The sequence below is a fragment of the Bison bison genome, unplaced genomic scaffold (genome assembly GCF_000754665.1).
Source record: "Bison bison bison isolate TAMUID 2011002044 unplaced genomic scaffold, Bison_UMD1.0 scf7180017864476, whole genome shotgun sequence".
Taxonomy (NCBI): Eukaryota; Metazoa; Chordata; class Mammalia; order Artiodactyla; family Bovidae; genus Bison; species Bison bison.
In genome coordinates, this window is record NW_011495037.1 from 1,538,605 (window position 1) to 1,560,907 (window position 22,303).

General features: G+C 40.9%; 1 protein-coding gene across 1 annotated transcript in view; it reads left to right on the top strand.

The window, feature by feature from the left end:
- The window catches only part of LOC105004483 (aminopeptidase Q), a 129,198-nt gene that overhangs the window by 51,119 nt on the left and 55,776 nt on the right, over positions 1-22,303 (top strand). Inside the window, exons 6-7 of the mRNA XM_010862104.1 lie at positions 1-347; positions 21,429-21,571. Coding sequence (XP_010860406.1) covers positions 1-347; positions 21,429-21,571 — 490 coding nt within the window. The remainder of the gene's footprint in view (positions 348-21,428; positions 21,572-22,303) is intronic.

Genomic DNA, 22,303 nt, shown 5'->3' on the forward strand with positions numbered 1-22,303 from the left:
CCGGACGCCCTCTCGGCGTCGGCGTTGCGCTTCACTGGCCGCGTGAACATCACAGTGCGCTGCACCACGGCCACCGCGCGGCTGCTGCTACACAGCCTCTTCCTGGACTGTGAGAGCGCGGAGGTGCGCGGACCCCTGTCCCCGGACGCTGGAGACGCCACCGCGGGCCGGGTATCTGTAGTGGAGATGTGGTTCGCGGTGGACATGCAGTACCTGGTGCTGGAGCTCGGAGAAGCCTTGCAGCCCGGGAGCCTCTATGAGCTGCAGCTCAGCTTCTCCGGCCCAGTGAGCCAGGACACCAGGGAGGGCCTCTTCCTCAACCTCTACACGGACCAGGGTGAGCGCAGGTAAGGGCAGAGCGCGCAGGCTGCGGGTCTAGCTGCCTCGGGGTGCATCTCTTGGCCCTTCGCAAAGATCGCCAGCCCAGCCCTCACGACGTTTTCTTCTAGAGTCAGAGGGTGAGCGCCTCCTTCCTCCCATCCCTCCAGAAACTGCTCGGAATAAAAGGCTTTGGAGACTGTGGTGCTTCTTCCGGCCAGGTTTCAGCCCCCATCCTTGCCCATCCAGATTGTTCCTATCGTTGACCCTTTTAATTTTCTTGTTCTCTTCAGAGAATCCCTTTACCTGTAATTCAGGACGTTCTCTAACCCAGATTATCCTCAGGGCAATGAGTAAACCCTTTGCTACTCAAAGTTTGGTCCGCGGACCAGCTATAGGTGTACCGTCTGGGAGCTTGTTAGAAACGCAGACGCGTGGGCCCAATCTCACCCAAGGGGATATGCATTTTAACGTTGGTCCTCGGGTGATTCGCCCGCGTTAGAGTTGAAGCTAGGCGCTGGACCACCCTTGAGGCTCTTCCTCCTTAGCGTCCTTCTACGCTTTTTGTGCTCTGCCTCTGTTAACTGGAGGCGCCCTAACTGCTGCTCTTGCAACAGAGAGACACGTCCGGGCTGTTTGTGCATCGCTTTTTCTTTTTTTGCCAAGGTTCTCCCAAAACTTCAGAATCACCTTTCATTACTGCCCTCCCACCCCTGCCCGGCCCCGCGTGTCGTTTTGCTGGTGAGCAGCGGGCATCCCCTGCTCTTTCACCGCCTCTGTGTCGGCATTCAAGTAAAAACAATGACAGGGATTGCTTTTCAAATAAAAGCTCCCCTCTGAGCCTGCAAGCCCACAAAGTGTGCATGTGTGTTCTCTTTACACTCTTCTGCGATAGTGTCTCCCGCACGGAATGTTTCCAGCTTAAGAATTGCCTCTTGCCACGCTCTGGGACCCCATCACTGACCTCAAACAAGCACCAGAAACTGATTTTTTTCAAACTCATGAGCTCCTGCTTAACTCACGTACTCGGGGAACATTTGCGGTTTACACAACTGCATGTACTTTTCCCTTTATTATTAGAGAAAATGTTCTCAGATGTTCTCTGAGGGAAAGAAACCCACTAAATTACCCCCTAAATCTTCTGAACTATTTTCGAAACTTCAGGGGTTTAAAATAAATTTAACAAGCTGGCCTAGGTGGGTGTGTAATCTCTAAGTTTTGTTTTTAAGGACAGCATGCTTGATTTTTCTCTTAAAAATGCATCAGTGCTTGAGGAAAAGTTCTGAAAAGTTTCTCCTGAGGATGCGTTCCTGCACTTACGGGGCTCTGGAAACCTTTTGAAATAACTGAAAAGGGGTGCTTTTTAAGCACACCTGTCTGCCAGTGTTTTGTGCTTCAGTAAATTTTCATCTGTTCACCACTCTCTTCCTTCCTCCTGTCTTAATGAGGCTATGGCCAGGACAAACGACCCTAGCAGACACAGGAAAGGAAAGTCCCTTTTCATTTTTCTGTGGTGCTGGCAATTCTAGCGGTAACTAGAAACCATATTTTGAGAGCATTCAAATTCAAATAAGCAGAAAATTAATGAAGTCCTACAGATGTTCATAGACCTATAGGTGGGGTTCTGGAACTGTGGCATCTGAGAGGAGCAGTTGCCTGGAAGTTGTTCTCGAGTCTCTGCCTCTGAAACCAGGAAGAAGAGAATCCTGCAGTTGCACTTGAAACCAAGGTCACAAAGAACCTGAACAAAACGATGACTTGTGAGGGGGCACAGTTGGAAGCCCAATAGGCTTCAGTCTTAACTATGTGACTTGAGCTAGTCTCTTCACCTCTCTCAGTTGCCTCATTCATGTAATAGACATAATACATGTCAATCTTTAGAATGTTGTGAGAGTTGAATGGGAAGAGGGGGATCCTGACTGGTATATTACTAGTGTGTGAGATGAGTGCAATTGTGTGGTAGTTTGAGCATAGAACTGGACATGGAACAACAGACTGGTTCCAAATAGGAAAAGGAGTACGTCAAGGCTGTATATTGTCACCCTGCTTATTTAACTTATATGCAGAGTACATCATGAGAAACGCTGGACTGGAAGAAGCACAAGCTGGAATCAAGATTGCTGGCAGAAATATCAATCACCTCAGATATGCAGATGACACCACCCTTTTATGGCAGAAAGTGAAGAGGAACTAAAGAGCCTCTTGATGAAAGTGAAAGAGGAGAGTAAAAAAGTTGGCTTAAAGCTCAACATTCAGAAAACGAAGATCATGGCATCCGGTCCCATCACTTCATGGGAAATAGATGGGGAAACATTGGAAACAGTGTCAGATTTTATTTTGGGGGGCTCCAAAATCACTGCAGATAGTGACTGCAGCCATGAAATTAAAAGACGCTTACTCCTTGGAAGGAAAGTTATGACCAACCTAGATAGCATATTGAAAAGCAGAGATATTACTTTGCCAACAAAGGTCCATCTAGTCAAGGCTATGGTTTTTCCTGTGGTCATGTATGGATGTGAGAGTTGGACTGTGAAGAAGGCTGAGCGCCAAAGAATTGATGCTTTTGAACTGTGGTGTTGGAGAAGACTCTTGAGAGTCCCTTGGACTGCAAGGAGATCCAACCAGTCCATTCTGAAGGAGATTAGTCCTGGGTGATCTTTGGAAGGAGTGATGCTAAAGCTGAAACTCCAGTACTTTGGCCACCTCATGCGAAGAGTTGACTCATTGGAAAAGACTCTGATGCTGGGAGGGATTGAGGGCAGGAGGAAAAGGGGACGACAGAGGATGAGATGGCTGGATGGCATCACTGACTCGATGGACGTGAGTCTGAGTGAACTCTGGGAGTTGGTGATAGACTGGGAGGCCTGGAGTGCTGCGATTCATGGGGTTGCAAAGAGTCGGACACGACTGAGCGACTGAACTGAACTGAACTGACCGGTATATAAGCTATGTAGTGGTGGCCACTATCATTAGCTCGGGTATTATTATTAGGCACAATCTCCTGTTATCTAAGCATGAAACCTGCCACATTACTGATAGATAAAATTCTAAGACTATTTCTACATGTGAAAAAGTTGCCTACTGTCTTCACATTTTTCTTGGGTGTCTCTAATTCTAGCCTCAGTGATTGGGACATGTTTACTTCTGTTCCTAGATGGTCTCTTATCACAGTCCAGACAGGCTAATGTTTTTAAATAATTTTACTCAACTCTAAGGGAAGAGAGATGCGGCTTGGATCCCTAGGTCAAGAAAATCCCCTGGAGGAGGGCATGGCAACCCACTTCAGTATTCTTGCTTGGAGAATCCCATGGACAGAGGAACTTGGTGGGCTACAGTCCATGGGGTCACAAAGAGTCTGACACAACTGAAGCAGCTTAGTGAACACACACACACACACAAGGAAAGAGAGAAAGTCAATCCAGGAAGTACAAAGAGCATCACTATTTGTAAAGTTTAGGGAACGATTTTCTAGCTTCAGAAGTTGCTGGGGATGCCTTCTACTCATTCTCAGCCTTTTTCTACTTGACAGGTGACTTTACATCTCTGCCATAGGATCCATCTACTGCATGCCTTGGACATGTGCATCTTCCATGTGTGGAAGGTTGAGAGCAAGATCCAAACATTAATGTCCCTCTAAACAGGATTTCCCAAGCTTCATTTGCTGGCATCTGACTGTGTTCAGATTTTGCTGTATTCACAACACTCTGGCGGTGTGTGCTCAGTCACTTCAGTCATATCTGACTCTGTGACTCCGTGGATGGTAGCCCACCAGGCTCCTCAGTCTATGAGATTTCCCAGGCAAGAATACTGGAGTGGGTTTGCCATGCCTTCCTCCTCCAGGTGATCTTTCCCACCCAGGGATCCAACCTGTATCTTCTGCTGCATTGCAGGCAGATTCTTTACTGCTGAGCCACCAGGGAAGCCCATCTATGCCCATATTATTTGCTTAAAACGTTTCTTGATTTAAGCATAAATGTTAACTAGATTTATTGAAGCCACTCTGTATCATTATTATAGATGAAAAACCACTTGAAATTTATAGAAAGGAATGGCACAAATACAAGAAAACAGAACATTGTTAATATGTTCCACCTATTATTATTGCCTGCTGAAGGATCTGAAGGCTTTGAATAGGAAGACTGTTGTCTCTTTGTTAAAAAGGGAAACTAGAATTAGTTGTTCAAGACAAATAACACCAAGCCAATGCTTTCTCTTGACCAAATCAGAATGATTCGTAAAACTGAAAAAGGACTGACTTTATCATGTGTGAGCCTGATCTATGGAATAGTGTGTCTGAGGGTTACCAAAAATCTTTCTCCATCTATGCTTTGGGAAATCTTGCATTGCAGTGTGGTTCACAATTCAAGGTGTATCAGAAGCCCTAGAGGAGCTTGTTAAACATGCAGAATCCAGAGGTACACCCTCAAAAATGCCAGACCAGTATGATGATGTTCATAGCAACTGTTTTCACAGGAGCTATAAGGTAGAAGGAACCCAAGTATCAATTTATGGATGAAGGGAAGAAACAAAATGTGGTATATACTCACAATGAAATATTTTTCAGCCTTAAAAAGGAAGGAAATTCTGACCCATGCTACTACACAGATGAGTCCTGAGGACATTATATAAGGACCTAGAACAGTCAGATTTATAGAATCATAAAGTAGAATGGTAGTTGCTAGGGGCTGGTGTCATGGAGAGTTTTTGTTTGATGAGTATAGAATTTTAGTTTTGCAAGATGAGAATTCTGGAGACTGGTTGTAAACAATGTGAATGTACTTAACACCACTCAATGTTATACTTTAAAATGGTTAAGATGGTGAATTTTATGTGTATTTTTGACCGTTTAAAAATTTCAAAAGCAAAAAATTTCTAGAGCAGTGAGTTTTGAGTGAGGGTTTGGAAATTTGTATTTTTTAGCAATTGCTGCAGATAATCATCTTTTCATGCTTATTTGCCATCTTTATATCATTTCAGTGAAATGGCTCTTCGTGTCTTTTGTCCATTTTCTAATTGAACTGTTTTGTTTCTTTACTGTTGAGTTCTGTTATTTCTTTATATATTCTACATCTGAGTCCAATGTGAGATAGATGGCTTACAAATATCATTCTCCTAGTCTGTAGCTTGTCTCTTAATCTTCTTAGCAGGGTCTTTCAGAGAGCAAAAAGTTTTAATTTTAAAGAAGTCCAGTTTATCAAAAATGTTTAATAGAACATGCTTTTGGTGTCATGTCTAAGAATTCTTTTTTTTTAAGAGAGAGACTATTTTTTTTAAGAGAAGTTTTAGGTTTAGAACAAAATTTAGAGGGAAGTATAGAGATTCTTCATCTATCCCCTGCCCCAACACATGCATAGCCTCCCCCCGTGATCTGCTGCTGCTGCTAAGTCGCTTCAGTGGTGGCTGACTCTGTGCGACCCCATAGACGGCAGCCCACCAGGCTCCCCCGTCCCTGGGATTCTCCAGGCAAGAACACTGAAGTGGGTTGCCGTTGCCTTCTCTGTCCCCCATGATCAGGCAATCGTTAAAATGACCCTTTTTAAAAAAAAAACTAAGGTTGCATCTATAGAAATACATAGTTTACCCTAGGGTTCACTTTTGGTGGTGTGCATTCTGTATGTTTGATCCAATGTATGACATATCCATCTTTATGTTATCACACAGAGTATTTTCACTGCTCTGAAAATCCTGTTCTCTGCCTGTTCATCTTCCCACCATCCACTCTGCCCAGCAACCACAGATCTTTTCGTTGCCTTCATAGTCTTGCCTTTTCCGTATGTCACATAGTTGGAATCATACAGAATATCGGCTTTTCAGCATGGCTTGTTTCACTTAGCAATATGCATTTAAGGTTCCTCCAAGTCTTTTTATGCCGCAGCAGCTCGTTTCTTTTTAGTGCTGAATAATATTCTGTTGTCTGGATGTACCATAGTTTATTTATCCATTGACTTACAGAAGGACATCTTGTCTGCTTCCAAGTTTGGCAATCACGAAAAAAACAAAACTCTATGGCCAGGTTTTTGTGTAGACATACATTTTCAACTCCTTTAAGTAAATACCAAGGTGCATAATTGTTGGGTCACATGGTAAGCATGTGTTTAATTTTGTAAGACACTACCAAACTGTCTTCCAGAGTGGAGGTGCCATTCTGTAATCCCAACAGCAGTGAGTGAGAGTTGCTTTTGCCCCATATTCTTGTCAGCATTGGATGTGCCAGTGTTCTGGATTTTGGCCTATATTCTAATAAGTATTTCGTTTTCATTTACATTTCCCTGATGACATATGAGGTAAAGCATCCGTTCATATGCTTCTCTGTATAGTTTCTTTGGTGAGTTATCTGTTGAAGTCTTTGGCTCATTTTTTAATTGAGTTATTTGTTTCCTTTCTAAAATTTATTTTATTCAAGTATAGTTTATTTACAATGGTGTGTTAATTTCCGCAGTACAGCAAAGTGATTCAGTCACACATACATAGAATGGAGTTGTCTTCTTTTTCTTCCTTGGGTGTGGGAGGGACTGCGCTGAGAAGCTTGCAGGATCTTAGTTCCCCAACCAGGAATTGAAACGAGGCCAAGTCAGTGCAAGTGAGTCCTAACCATTTGGACCACCAGGGACTTCCCCCTTGTTTTATTATTGTTGAATTTTCAGGAGTTCTTTGTATATTGTAGATAACAGTCCTTTATCAGATGTGTCTTTTGCAAATATTTTCTGCCAGTCTGTCGCTTGTCCTCTTTTTCTCTTTATATTGCCTTTCACAGAACAGAAGTTTTTTACTTTCAGTGAAGTCCAGCTGATCAATTATTTCTTTTATGGATCTTGTACTTGGTGTAGTATCTTAAAAGTCATCACCATACCAGGGGCATTTAGACTTTCTTCTGTGTTACCTTCTAGGAGTTTTATAATTTTACATTTTACATCTAGCTCTATGAACACTGTGAGTCAGTTTTTATGAAGGGTGTAAGGCCTGAGTGTGGTTGTCTAGTAAGAGGTTTCCTTTGCTCCGTGGTTTTGTCTTTGCCTCTTTGCCAAAGATTAGTTGACTCTATTTCTGTGGGTCTATTTCTGGGCTCTCTATTTTAGAAAGCCCAGAAATATTTAGAAGTATTTCTGTTGCTACTTCTGGGCTATTTTATGCCCTTGACCTACTTGTCTGTTCTTTTGTCAGTACCACACTGTCTTGATTATTGTAGCTTTAAAGTCAGTCCTAATATCAGGTAGTGTAAATTTTACAACTTTGTTATTTTCCTTCAGCGTTGTGTTGGGTATTCTGAGGTTTTGTTTGTTTGTTTTTGCATGTCACTGTAAACCTTAGAATCAGTTTGTCCTTAACTTGCTAGGATTTGAATTGGGATTGCATTGAATCTGTAGATCAAGTTGGGAAGAAATGATATGCTGATAATATTGTCTTCAAATCCGTGAATATGAATTTGTTTAATTTGTTTAGTTCTTTTTAAAATTTCACACATCAGAGTTTTCCATTTTTTCTCTACCTAGATCTTATACGTATTTTGTTAGATTTATACCTAAGTGTTTCATTTTTAGGGGCACTAATGTAAATAGCTGGGCTTCCCTGGTGACTCTCACACAGTAGAGAATCTGCCTGCAATGCTGGAGACCCAGGTTCAGTCCCGGGGTCAGAAAGGTCCCTTGGAGAAGGGAATGCCTACTCACTCCAGTATTCTTGCTTGGAAAATTCCATGGATAGAGGAGCCTAGCAGGCTACAGTTCAGTATTCTTGCCTGGAGAATTTCATGGACAGAGGAGCCTGGTGGACTACAGTCCACAGAGACTGAATGACTTAACACTTTTACTTTTTCAGTGTAAGTGGTATTGTGTTTTTAATTTCACATTCCATTTTTTCATTGTTGGTATATAGGAAACAAATTGACTTTTGTGTATTAACCTTGCATCCTGCAAATTTTCTATAATTGCTTATTAGTTACAGGAGGTTTTTGTCAATTCTTTTGGATTTGTAGAAAACCCAGATTATGATGTAATCTGCAAATAAGAGTGTTTTATTTCTTCCTTCCCAATGAATACACCTTTTATGTCCTTTCCTTGACTCATTGCATGTGTAATGACCTCCTGTACAGTGTTGAAAAGTGGCAAGAGGAGACATCCTTGTCTTGTTCCTGATCTTAGTGGAAAGCTTCAAATTCTCACCATTAATTGTGCTGTTAGCTGTAGATTTTTAGGACTGAGTAACACTTTCACTTTATCAAGATTAGGCAGTCCCCCTCTATTCCTACTTTACTGAAAAATTTAGTCATAAATGGGTGTTGGAGTTCAGCAAATGCTTTCTTTGCATCTATAAAGTGGTGATCACGTGATTTTTCTGTCTGTTGATGTGATGAATTATACCAATAGATTTTTTTAATGTTGAAAGCAGTCTTGCATACCTGGGATAAATCTCACTTGATTGTGGAGCATAATTCTTTTTATGTTTTGTTGATCTGGTGTGCTAATATTTTGTTGAGGAGTTTTGCATCTGTGTTCAGGAGGGCCGTTGCCCTGTAGTTTTCTTTTCTTATAATGTTTTGTTCTAATTTTGGTGTTAGGGAAATGCTGGCCTCATAGAATGAGCTAAGAAGTATTCCTTCTGTTTCTTTCCTCTGAAAATGATTGTAAAAGAATTGATATTCCTTAGATGTTGGTAGAATTCACCAGTGAATCCATCTGGGCCTGATGATTTCTGTTTTGAAAGGTTATTAATTATTGATTCAATTTCTTTAATAGATATAGGCTTTCTCAGATTGTTTCTTTTTGTATGAGTTTTGGTAGATTGGTTCTTTCTAGGAATTGGTCCATTTCATCTAGATTATCAAATTTATGGGGATAAATTAGTTCATTCCTTATTATCCATTTAACGTCCATAGGATCTGCAGTGATGTCTCCTCTTTAATTTCTGATATTGGTATCAATATAATGGGATAAATATATACCATGATTATTACTCTTTTCTATTTTTTGCCCTTGTTCTTTATACTTATTTTTCTCTTCCACTGTTTTTCTGCTTTTCTTTACTATGTTGGATTTTCCAATCTATGAACATGAAATAACAGTTCATTTATTTAAATCTTTAATTTATTTCATCAGCATTTTATCATTTTCAGCATATAAATCTTATACCTGTTTTGTTAGAGTTTTGCCTAAGTATTTATTTTTACTTGAACAATTATAAACCGTATTGTACATTTAATTTTAGTTTTCATGTATCTGTTTCTCCAACATAGAAGTGCTGAGTTTTGTGTACTTATCTTATATCAGAGGACTTGGTAATCTCACTTGAAATATCTAGGAAGTTTGTTTTTTTTAATAGATTTCTTAGGATTTTCTGTGTAGATCATCGTGTCATCTGCATATAGAGGCAGTTTTATTTCTTCCATTCCAATGCATATGCCATTTCTTTTCCATTCTTATCTTACTTTGCTGGCTGAAATTTCTAGCACTATGTTGAATAAAAGTGGAAAGAGTGGAGATTCTTTTCCCTAATGTTAGGGAGAAAGTTTTTAGCCTTTTACCATTAAGTATGATTTTAGGTGGAACTTTTTGTATGTGCTCTTTATTAAGATGAAAAAGTTCCTGTTGAGTCATAGTATTTCTGGCTTGCTTTTTTTTTTTTAATCGTGAATAGGTGTTGGATTTTGTCACACGTTATCATTAGCTGTCACAGGATAGAACGTAATGGATAATGGAGCACACAGCAAAATTAGCAAAAGGGCACCTGAGGATCTCAGAGCAAGACCCTTCTTCCCTTTATGGTGAGCATGGTTGGCAGTCAATGTGGCATCTAATTTATATACTAGAAATGGCTTAGGCCAATGGGCCCTGATTGTGCAAGTTATCTTTGTGATTGATTTGAGACCTGAGGAGATGTAGAATTGTTTACATGGGATAAGGATATTGACTAGGAAACTGAAGAGGAGCCACTATGCCAGGGATCAAAGTAACTGTGTTGCAGTGAATGCTGTGGAGTGGTTGTGCAAGGCATGGTTCCAGAGGGAGCTGCAGCCAGGCTCAGAGGACTGGCCTTGCGAGCAAGAGCCCAGATGAGCACCATGCTATCAGTGAGAACTACTGGACCTTGACTGTCATGAAGGAATCGTTTACAAGTCATACCAGTCAAGAGAATGCAGTTAAACCAGTATGGTAAATCCAAGAAGTCCTCTCCTTTCAAGAGATCTCCTCTTTCTCTGCTGACATTCGGGTGTGGGAGAAAGCATCTTAGTTCTCCTGGACTTAGGAAATAAAAGATCTCTGGAAGGTAATTTGGATTTTGAATGACTATCCCTGCAAACAAGACTGTTTTGAAATCAGTAATAATGAGTAACCTATAATTGGCAAACTTGCATTTTTTTCCTCTACCAACTTTTAGTACAGGGGTTCCAGAGTATGAAGTCATAGGACAAGATTACTTTACATGTCTGAGTTTTGGTAACTAAATTTCGACAGTTAGTTCCCTTCATGTAAAATAAAGGTTTCCTCCAACATGAATGAGTAGAGCTTATAACATTTGGATTCATCCAAGCTTTCTAAACCATTCTTCTCCATAAAACAATATTTCATAACAGTTTCTTCTGACCTTTGGAAACTATTGCAGAGAATACTTATGCTAAATGCCAGTTTCTCAGCTCATGAAGCTTTACTTAGCCATCTGATAACAGGGATATTATGAAAATTGAAGTAAAAAACATATTCTTTTCTTGCCCGGTAAGTATGAGTCACTCAAATGGCCTTGGACTACAGAATGGCTAACAGGTTGTGTTTGGCTGTTTTAAAGATGTAAATTGGTCTTTTCTAAAATGTCTTTCTGAGGGCAAAATTGGCTACAGCAGTATTGAGAATATTAGGGGACCATGTTCCACTTATACCTCTTGAAGATGAACTTGGCCTTCCCTGAGACGCTTGCCCATAATCACTAATCCCAATTAATAAATATACACCTTTGGGGTCAATTTCATGGGAGTGATATTTTGCCACTACTAGTTATGAGAATTTTTAAATATGCATCTCTTCATTTACTGTGTGCAAGATTTATGTTAGGATAGGGTGGACATGAGAAGCATGGAATCTAATTCCATGAAAAGCAGTTTAAAACCATGACAGTACAAGAGCCACCTCCTTATTCGCATAAGTAGATTGAGAGGGCTTGCTGCTGCTAAGTCACTTCAGTTGTGTCCGACTCTGTGCAACCCCAGAGACGGCAGCCCACCAGGCTCCCCCGTCCCTGGGATTCTCCAGGCAAGAACACTGGAGTGAGTTGCCATTTCCTTCTCCAATGCATGAAAGTGAAAAGTGAAAGTGAAGTCACTCAGCCGTGTCCGACCCTCAGCAACCCCAAGGACTGCAGCCCACCAGGCTCCTCCATCCATGGGATTTTCCAGGCAAGAGTACTGGAGTGGGGTGCCATTGCCTTCTCCGATTCAACTGCATAAATGTAAAGATGTTAGTGGCTTTATTCAGTGATGCATAAATCAGGCAGTATCCCATCTGGCAAATAGAGAAGTGCCCACAGGAGTGCTTAAGAATGAAAGGTGTACTGGCAGAAGTGGGCAGAACAAAGTTATCCTGGCAAAGAGCTGACTGTTTACGGCAAGGTCATCTTTCTTCGGGGAACAGCTAGGGTCTATCAGACACATAACCTCACTAGAGATAAGTAGGGTAATTCCAGGTTGAATGGTTTAAAATTCCATTCCTGGGAGAGGCTGAGACTATAATTAAGTATTCAAGTCTTGGTTTGGTAATGTGGGCATAGGACAATGACTCCATTTTGGGCCTGTTATCTTGTTTTCAACAAATAAAATCTTTTAAGTTTACTGTGAAGAAAATGGCCCCCTTTTGTTTGAAAAAATCTGAAGGTCAAATCTACATTAGAAATGACAACCCTTGCATAACCTGCTCATGGCACTTTTGAGAGAATGTACCCTACATGGGCCATATACCAGTGATCTTCTCCCTGTATTCCCGTTCCAGCTTTCTTTACTATTTACATGATACATCTTTTTCTAAAGTTTTACTTTTAACCCATATGTGTCTTAATAATAAAAATGAATTTATTATCAAAACATAGTATTAGGTCCTTTTTTTTTTTAGTTCTACCAGTTTGTTGTTACCAAGCCATCTTCCTCCACCCTCTGCACGCATGCTCAGTCATGTAACCCCATGGACTGCAGCCCGCCAGGCTCCTCTGTCCATGGACTTTTCCAGGCAAGAATACTGGAGTAGATTGCCATTTCCTTCTCTTGGGTCTTAAAGTCTGACAATCTCTGCCCTATAATTGGGGTGTTTAGACTATTTGCATTTGATGTAGTTATTGAGTTGATTGGAGTTAAATCAACTATCTTGCTATTTGCTCTTTATTGTCTAAACTGTTTTTTAATTCTGTTTTTCTCTTTTTTTTGCATTAAGTAGGTTTTAGTATTCCACTTAATATTAACTCAGCTAATTAGTTATGTCCTTTTGTATGTGGTTGAGGTGGGAAGTAGGGAAAGAGGATAGCTCTAAGGTTTATAATATGTGTCCCAAACTTACCACAGGCTAAAGTCAAATGAAATTACTTCTCATATTATGTATCAATTTTAGAAGCATATCCTTTCATTTTACCCACCCTCTACTTTGGGCTATAGCTGCTACACATTTTACTTTTACATAGGTTATAAACCCCGCCATATACTGTTACTGCTTTTCCTTTAAACAATTAATTGCTTTAAGATAAATTTTTACAAAAGAAAAAAATTCTTTTTATTTACTTACATATATACCATCTGCAGGGCTCTTCATTCCTTTGTACGTTTCAGTTTCCATGCTGTATTATTTTGCTTCCATCCAGAAGACTTTACTATTTCTTCAAGTTTAGGTGTACTGGTGATACATTCTCTTGGTTTGTGTCTGTCTGAAAATGTCTTATTTTTCCTTCATTTTTGAAAGATATTTTTGCTCAGTATAGAATTCTAAATTGGCAGGTTTTTGTTTTTAATTTCTGCACTTTAAGGATGTTACTTCATTGACTTATGAATTAAATAGTTTCTGAAGAGAAGTCTAGAAACTTTAATTTTTATTCCTCTGTATAAGATTTGCTCACTGAGATAATCATATGATTTTTCTTTTTAAATTTGTTAATATGGTAAATTACACTGACTGATTGACTTTCTAATATTAAACTAACATTCTACTGCTGTGGTAAATCCCACTTGGTCTTGATGTATTATCCTTTTTATGTTTTGTTGCAGTTTACTAAAATTCTGCTTATAATTTTTTATCTTTGCTCATGAGACATGTAGACTTGTGGTTTTTTATGTTGTCTTACTTTTTTCCTTGCAATGTCTTTGTCTGGTTTTGGCATCAGAGTAACACTGGCTTCAAATAATAAATTTGGAGGTATTCCTTCTTTAATTTTCTGAAAAAATTTATGTAGGATTGGTATTATTTCTTTGTTAAATGCTTGGTTGCTTTCCACCAATGAAGCCACCTGGGCCTGGAGCTGCTTTGTGGGATGGTTTTTAACTACAAATTTGTTGTTGTTCAATGCTTAGTCATGTCCAGCTCTTCCTGACCCCACGGACTGCAGCATGCCAGGCTTCCCTGTCCTTCACCATCTCCCGGAGTTTGCTCAAACTCATGTCCATTGAGTCGGTGATGCCGTCCAACCATCTCATCCTCTGTCATCCCCTTCTCCTCCTGCCTTCAATCTTTCCCAGCATCAGGGGCTTTTCAAATGAGTCAGCTCTTCACATCAGGTGGCCAAAGTATTGGGGTTTCAGCTTCAGCATCAATCCTTCCAATGAATATTCAGGACTGTTTTCCTTTAGAATTAACTGATTTGATCTCCTTGCTGTCCAAAGGACTCTCAAGAGTCTTCTCCAGCACCACAGTTAGAAGGCATGAATTCTTCGGTGCTCAGTCTTTTTTATTGTCTATCTCTCACATCCATACAACTGAAAAAAACCATAGCTTTGACTATACAGACCTTTGTAGGCAAAGTAATGTCTCTACTTTTTAATATGCTGTCTAGTTTTGTCATTAATTTTCTTCCAAGGAGCAAGCGTCTTTTAATTTCATGGCTGCATTCACAATTGAAAATTAAGATCTTTATTTGGACAAATTAAGATGAGGATAGCATGATCAAAATCAATCATTTTGTGCAGGTATCTTATTAAAGAGTGAACTGTGAATTGAAAAAGACTCCAGTTATTTTTTATGCTAAGAAATCTGGCACAGTCCTCAGGGTATGACACACAAGAGAGAAATTGAGTAATATTAGGGAAGGATTTAAAAGTCTCAAGACAAGTGCCAGGCATATGATATGGTTGGTGTCACAGAGACAAGAGGTCACAGTTCATTATCCTATAGAGGTGTTGAACCCATGTATTTTCTGTGGCTGAGTTGTTTTCTCTGGGAGATGGTTTACTCTGCAGGGTTTTAGAGCTTGTATCTTTGAAAACAAGTGTAACTAGCATATTGAAAAAGCATACCTCATATTTCAGCAAAAATGCAGTCGTTTTTCTCTCACTCTCTCTTTACAGTTTTGTCTCTGGAGTATTATCTCCTGCCTGAATCCTCTAATATTATATATATATGAAAATGCAGGTATCCTCAGTCATGTCTGACTTGTTGTGACCCCATGAACTGTAGCCCTGCCAGGCTCCTCTGTCCATGGAATTTTCCTGGCGAGAATACTTGAGTGGATTGCCATTTCCTTCTCCAGGGGATCTTCCTGACCCAGGGATCAAACCCACATCTTTTGTGCCTTCTGTATTGCAGGTGGATTCTTTCCCACTGAGCCATTGGGGAAGCCCCACATGAATACTCTAGCAACCCATAATTGTTTACTAATTCTTAAGTAACAGAAGATCTATGCTCACTAAGTTACAAACATTATCCAGATGCAAAAAAATTTAGAAAATCCAGTCTTGGATGATACTCAAAACTCTGAACTTCAGTTACTATTAAATCTCCCTTTTTCTCTCTCCAACCTTACTTCTCGGAGCTTGGGCTAACTTCAGGATGGAAGCCTGCAGTGAGATAGAGGGCGGTGGTCCTTCCTTCCCTCCACCTCCTATTTTGAGACCCCCACTCCGACCTGAGAGCTGTTGTTTCAACCCCACCAGGTCCTGAGAGGAAGACAAGGAGAGGCAACACATGGGGCAGCTCTGACTCAAACCGGTACTCTCATTGTTTGGTCTCACTCTGGTCTAGCACAGGCCTTTTTCCCTGGAGATGTCATGTTCCCAGACTCTTCAGAGCTTTCTCACTGTTTCTTTTTCTCCTACAATTCTCTTGTCCTTGCAGGATGCTTCTTGTATTTCTCTGTTCTGATGGTCACTTGGGACTCCTTCCTCAGGCCCTAGATACACAGTACTGCATCTCCAAACTCCTCCAAGTGGCTCTATTGGACAGAACCCAGGCAGTCTTCATACTGGCTCACTGTGTGTGTCAGGAACCACAGCTCTTCCAAGGAACACTCATACATCCCTTGCCCGAGCCTGATGTGGGTGGCAAGACAACACTCTCCTAGTTTTGCCTCCAAAACAGTCGGTATAGATTCCTACCTGATAGGAGTTCAACTCCAGCCAGTGTCAATTTCAGCTTTCTCAAGAGTGAATTAGTCTCTCTCTCAGGGCTTTCCTGGTGGGTAAAGAATCCGCCTGCGATGCAGGAGACCTGGGTTCAATCCCTGGGTTGGGAACATCCCCTGGAAAAGGGAATAGCAACTCACTCCAGTATTCTTGCTTGGAGAATTCCATGGACAGAGGGGCCTGGTGAGCCGCAGTTCATGGGGTTCCAAAGAGTTGGACGTGACTGAGAAACTAACACACACACACACACACGAAGTCTCTCAGCCTTGGGAAGCACTTTCTCTGCTCTCTGAGGGATTTTTTTCTGCCTAGCTCAGGCTTAGAGAGTCGCTGCCTGAATGCAGGACGACTTGGCAGCACAATGTTCCTCCCCATCAAGGAATCTTTTCTTTGATCACTCTTGTCTGTGTTCCCTGACCCTTCTTCTGTGTCCTCAGTGGAGCTGAGAATCCCGAGATTGGCTCGGAGGCTCTTGAGGCCATTTACTTTCAAAATCTCCATAACACGGTTTGGTGCCTTTCTTTGAAATTTTACATCTATTATGTTCTGTCGTCTGGTGGAACCTTCAGTTTTAAGATCGTATTACATAAGTAATAAACAAACATGATTCATGGGCCGATCCTTGAACCACAGTCCAGTGGTGTACCATCTGTCTTTACTAAACATTCTGGTTTCTGAGTTGTTACTGTGTTTAAAAAAAAAAAAAAAATCAGGGCGGGGGAAAATGCTCCAGAGCATCTTATTTTATCTTTAACCAGCCATGCTATTTAGCACTTCTTAACTAGAGCTGTAGGCAGACAGCGTTCATGAAATAATTTGGAGTGAAATATTGTACTGAATGGGTGTGTTTTCTGTGAGAGTAGATGGATCCCCAAGGGCATTGCGTATCTTGCCTGCTAAGACTTTTTCCAGCACAAGAACGTGGTGAGTCCACAAATCTCTGGCTGTACAAGAGGGCAGGAGAGTGGCTTTGCAATACTGAGCCACTGGGAGACAAATCCTCCAAAATTAACTCTCTCCCCAGCTGACCACTGTAAACCCAGACTTCATAGGCACCATAATAGCATGGTTCAGTGAGGTTTGCAGGGAGGAGAGGGTGGTGGAGGTTCTGTTTTCTGAGACCAGGATATCCTCACAGGGTTGCTTGAATCCAAAGCAGAGAGAGAAGGGAAATAAATATCAACCTTGGGTCCTGATGTGGCATAACCAGATTGTATGTGATGCTGGCTGGCACTGACCTTTGCGTTTAAGAATTAGCCAGAATGGCTCTACGTTGTAAGGCTTTCCCCCTTTTTGTTTGTTTGTATGAAACCAGGGAGGGAAATAATTGAGTAAAACCCAAGTGTTTTTCATTTCACTTCTCTGGAGACCTTAATCACGGAATTGGAAGGACTCCCTTGATGCTTGATTTGTTAACGCAGTGACTCCCTAAGCTTGTGTCTCCTAGTCTTTTTGAACCTGCAGCTCCTTCTGGTGAGCATGAAAGTTCCCCACCTCCTTGAAGAGTCTGATTTTCTCCCTCCTCCCCACCTTGCCACCTCCTTGAGATTTGCATGTTTTGGGAAGTCATGGCAGCAGAAGAGACATTACCAAGCTGTATTTTCTATAGTTTCCATTACAAAAACAACAGGCATGTGTTGGCTTTCCAAATATATAAGCGTGTATTACATAACTGAATGTGCTTTTTCACCTTACGTTGCACTTTTCATGCTGACAGATCACCATTTGTACAAAGTATCCTGCTATTTCAGAAGGCTCATAGACCTTCTGAATGAAGGTCATGTGTGAAAGCTCCTGAGGGGGCTATTTGTCACCGTCCCAGATGGCTCAGTCATGGCCACCTCATGGGCTCTTTTTTCTCTCCCGTTGGAGTCTTTATCTCTGTTGGAATCAGTTTTAGAGCTGTAAGTGGACTTACGGACTCATCTAGTCCCATCTCTGCATTTTATAGAACTGGATGTTCAGAGCGTTTAAGCAGCTTTTCCAACATTACAGCACTACGTTTACACTGCAGGTCCTGAGCCATGACTCAGGTTGCTGAATCCCCTGCTCCATTTTTCTTTTTACTGTATTGTTCGGTACTTGAATCTTTCCCATCCTCTTTAAAGTTTATCCCATCCCCTTTAAAGATACCAACCAATACTACAAAGCAAATAAATGCCAATCTGGCATGTGGCAAACTCTACAAAAATATTTCATATTATTCTGTATATATTAATATCAAGCTTCCTTTACTTTGTAGTAACTCCAAGGCTGAGAAAATAGTTGCTGTGAACCCATATTTTTGCCAAGTTTTAAAAAATCGTACAAAGGAAAAATATATAATCCCTAATTTCTGGTAGTTTAAAATTAACTGGGGAGACAAACATGGTTTATATTAAGCTTATGGCCACCTATGATCTCTGGAACCCCCCCTTTTTTTTTTTAAATTTACAATGTTGTGTTTAATTTCTGCTGTATGGGAAAATGATGGAACCTTTTTAGATACATTTGTAATTAGTGATTTCCAACTGTCCACCCCAATCTGTAATTTATCCCTCCTTGAATTCTTCTGTAGTTCATCTATATCAAGAACAGTTTGTGAGAGTAGAAGGAATAGAGGAGAATTCACAGATCATTTATTGCTAAATTCAGTTACTAATAATATAAAGCCTCAATTAATAATGAAACAGAGATAGTGGAATTATTTTCTAGAAGGGGAAACTGAGGTTCGGCAAGGGTAAGTAACTAGTTTAGGGTTATCATTACGTAGAGCAGAGTCTTGGAACCGAAGTGGCTGCTGTCAGAGCCTCAAATCCTTTCAGCCCATGAAAGTAAGAGTGTAATAAAGTTGGAAAAAGCAAATAAAGCCAAATAGGCTTGTTGAAAATTACAGTTTTGTCACTGTGACGCTGGGAGCCCATCAAACTAGCTGATGTGAAACGTTTGAACGTGCCCCTGTTCTGTGCGCTCTTCCGAAAACTGTGTAAAGTTTCATGTGAACAGGGCCCTTTTCATGGTGGAGGAGGCATTTACAGAGGCGGATGATGGGTGGGCTGTGCTTTCAAGGTATCTGTGTTGAATTCACCTTTTATTTATCTAAAAACTGGGCTGGAACTTCCCCAGTGGGTCCATTGGTTGAAACTTTGCCCTCCAAGGCAGGGAGTGTGGGTTCCATATCTGGTTGGGGAACTAAGATCCCCCAAGCCTAATGCCCTAAAAACCAAAACACAAAAACCGTTATCATAATGTCGACTACAAAATGCACAACTGGAGAGTTGCAAGTTAAGTTTTATTGGGGGCAAAATGAGGACTGCCGCTCGGGAGACAGCACATCAGAGAGCTCTGAGAGACTGCTCCAAAGAGGCAATGGTGGAAGGTCAATATATAAGATTTTGGTGAAGGCAAAGTTCAATACAATCAAGCGCTTACTTTACAAAAGGCTTTCTGCTAGTCATGAGGAGCTGATGTCACCATGAAGGGATTTAGTGATTTTCTAGATACGAAGAGATGCAAGGATTGGGATCATGAAATCAGTTCCTGAAAATATCTAACTAAAGATCTAAACTATCATAACTAAAGCTTTGACCAAGTTAGCATACTAAAAGCAGAGACATTACTTTACCAACAAAGGTCTGTCTAGTCAAAGCTATGGTTTTTCCAGTAGTCATGTATGGATGTGAGAGTTGGACTATCAAGGAAGCTGAGGGCTGAAAAATTGATGCTTTTAAACTGTGGTGTTGGAGAAGACTCTTGACAGTCCCTTGGACTGCAAGGAGATCCAACCAGTCCATCCTAAAGGAAATCAGTCCTGAATATTCATTGGAAGGACTGATGCTGAAGCTGAAACACCAATACTTTGGCCACCTGATATGAAGAACTGACTCATTGAAAAGATCCTGATGCTGGGAGAGATTGAAGGTGTAAAGAGAAGGGGACAACAGAGGATGAGATGGTTGAATGGCATCACCATTTTGATGGACATGAGTTTGAGCAAGCTCTGGGAGTTGATGATGGACAGGGAGGCCTGGCATGCTGCAGCCCACAGGGTCGCGAAGAGTTGGACATGACTGAGTGACTGAACTGAACTGAACTGAAAGATCTGTTCCACCAGATTCCCTGGAGCACAGAGCGCCTCACTCCACCCTGAACTCCCCCCCAGTTGCTGAAGGTCAACAGCTGCAGCTGCACAGGGTTCAGTCTCCACATAGGCATTTGGCAAATGCTCTTGTTGTTCAGTCGCTAGGAGGTGCTCTTGGGAAGTGCCAATTTGTAGTCGACAGTAACAAATTCCTTAAAGACTTTAAAAATGGTCCACATTTAAAAAAAAAAAAAAAGAAGAACTGGATCTGAAGCTGGAGTGACATTAGCATGAGAGACATTAAGTCTCAGCACCTTAGGAGAAAAAAAGGAATTTAGCATCCGTAATTGTCACCTGAAAGCAATTCCCAGGTCACAGAGTCTTGGAAAATGGCCTGATGAGACTTCAGATTTCTTTGGAGGAGAAAGCACCCATGGTCTTGTCAGCCTCCAGCAGTGTTTACAGAGGGTGAAACTGGCAACCTCCATATTTCCTCAGGGTACTCTTGTTCCTAAGCTTTTCCTGGTAAATCACCAGTCCACTGTGGTATAATGTCACTTTGGAATTTTTCCATGAAGATGCAGGAAGGAGCGGTAAGGATCCGATTGTTGTTCTTGTTGTTTAGTCTCTGGGTCATGTCTGACTCTTTGTGACCCCATGGACTGCAGCACACCAGGTTTCCCTTCCTTCACCATCTCCCAGAGTTTGCTCAGATTCATGTCCACTGAGTCGGTGATACTGTCTAACCGTGGCATCCTCTGACTGATGGAGACTGATGCTGAAGCTGAAACTCCAGTAGTTTTGCCACCTGATGCAAAGAGCCAACTGATTGGAAAAAGCCCTAATGCTGGGAAAGATTGAAGGCAGAAGAAGAGGGCAGCAGAGGATGAGGGATTCGATAAATCCACCCATATGCAAATGAAAGTTGTTTTGTTCAGTTGGGATATGTCTATATTGTTTAGCACCAAGGGTATGCAAAATAAAACCTTTTAAAATTTCCAACCAGGAAAAAGAAGGAACATGTGAGAAAAAGATAAAAATATAGACATTCTTCTTCTGACTTGCACTTTGGTGGAGAATGAAAGCTAGACCATCCCCAAAGAATTAATCCTAGTTTAAAAAAATCCTTGGTTCTCAAAAGCCTGGCATTGCATATTTGTTCCTATTTTGTTTGTAAAAGGTTTTAAAGGCATATGATGTAATGAAGTAAATGTTATTTTGTGGTTGAAAATTAAAGAGTTCTTTTGTATTTTAGGTCTTACAGGAAATCTCAGGGGTAGTGAGAACTGGAATTTGTGTATATTATGGGAAGGGGAATAAGGAAGATGAGGGGAAAACGTTCCAGCTCCTTTCTTCAGATAATTTTAAGCCATAATCCATCTCTCTCTCTCTCTCTGTATATATATAAGTATATATACACATTTGCTTCCATTGGTTTAAGATAAAAATAAGTAGATTTGTCCCCCAAATGTATTTCAGGGCCCTGTTAGCATCTCACATGGAACCAACATTTGCCAGGAATGTTTTTCCTTGTTTTGATGAGCCAGCTCTGAAGGCAACTTTTAATATTACAGTCATTCATCATCCACGTTATGTGGCCCTTTCTAACATGCCAAAGCTAAGTAAGTAATGTTTTCTATCATCTTGTATCTATATGTAATTATATGTTTATATAAATATATACTTATATATTTTTATATGTGCACATATATTTGTGTATTACATGTTTTATATATATGTGTGTGTGTGTGTATTTAACTCTGTAATAGATTTTACAACAGTAGATTTTCTTGGCAGTGTATTGAGAACGTATTTTAATTATGGTATATTATAACCAGAGAGGGCGGCCACCCGGGATACGTGTCAGCACCCACATCTTGGCGATGGTAAATCCTGATCCTTTTTGTATTAGGAGCTGGGAACATTGTATTGTTTTCATACATTGGTATCCTGTCTGCCCATTAATTTGGGTTTCAGTCTTGTAATCATTCATGATAGCAAGCTAGTGGACTTAGTCTAAATCTGGTACATAGATGTGGGTTTTTTGTTAGTTTCAGGTTTTTTTTTTTTGCTGTTAGCTCACAGCACTTTTTTTTTTTTTTTCTTTTGGTTGAATTAGTATGTAACTTTAAAAAATTCTGATATTTCTCATAAAAGTTAAAATTCTTAGTTTTTGGGGGAAGCTCAGACCACCTAACAGCACTGGCCCTGCACTTCCTACATGCCAGTCTGGTTGCAGGTGAGAAGAGGCTGCCCCTGTGCTCCCCACCCCGCCCTGTTCTGCACATCAGCCTGTTCACACTGAGCACCCGGCCTGCTCAGGCCTTCCAGTTTGTGATTTCAGGTTCAGAGAC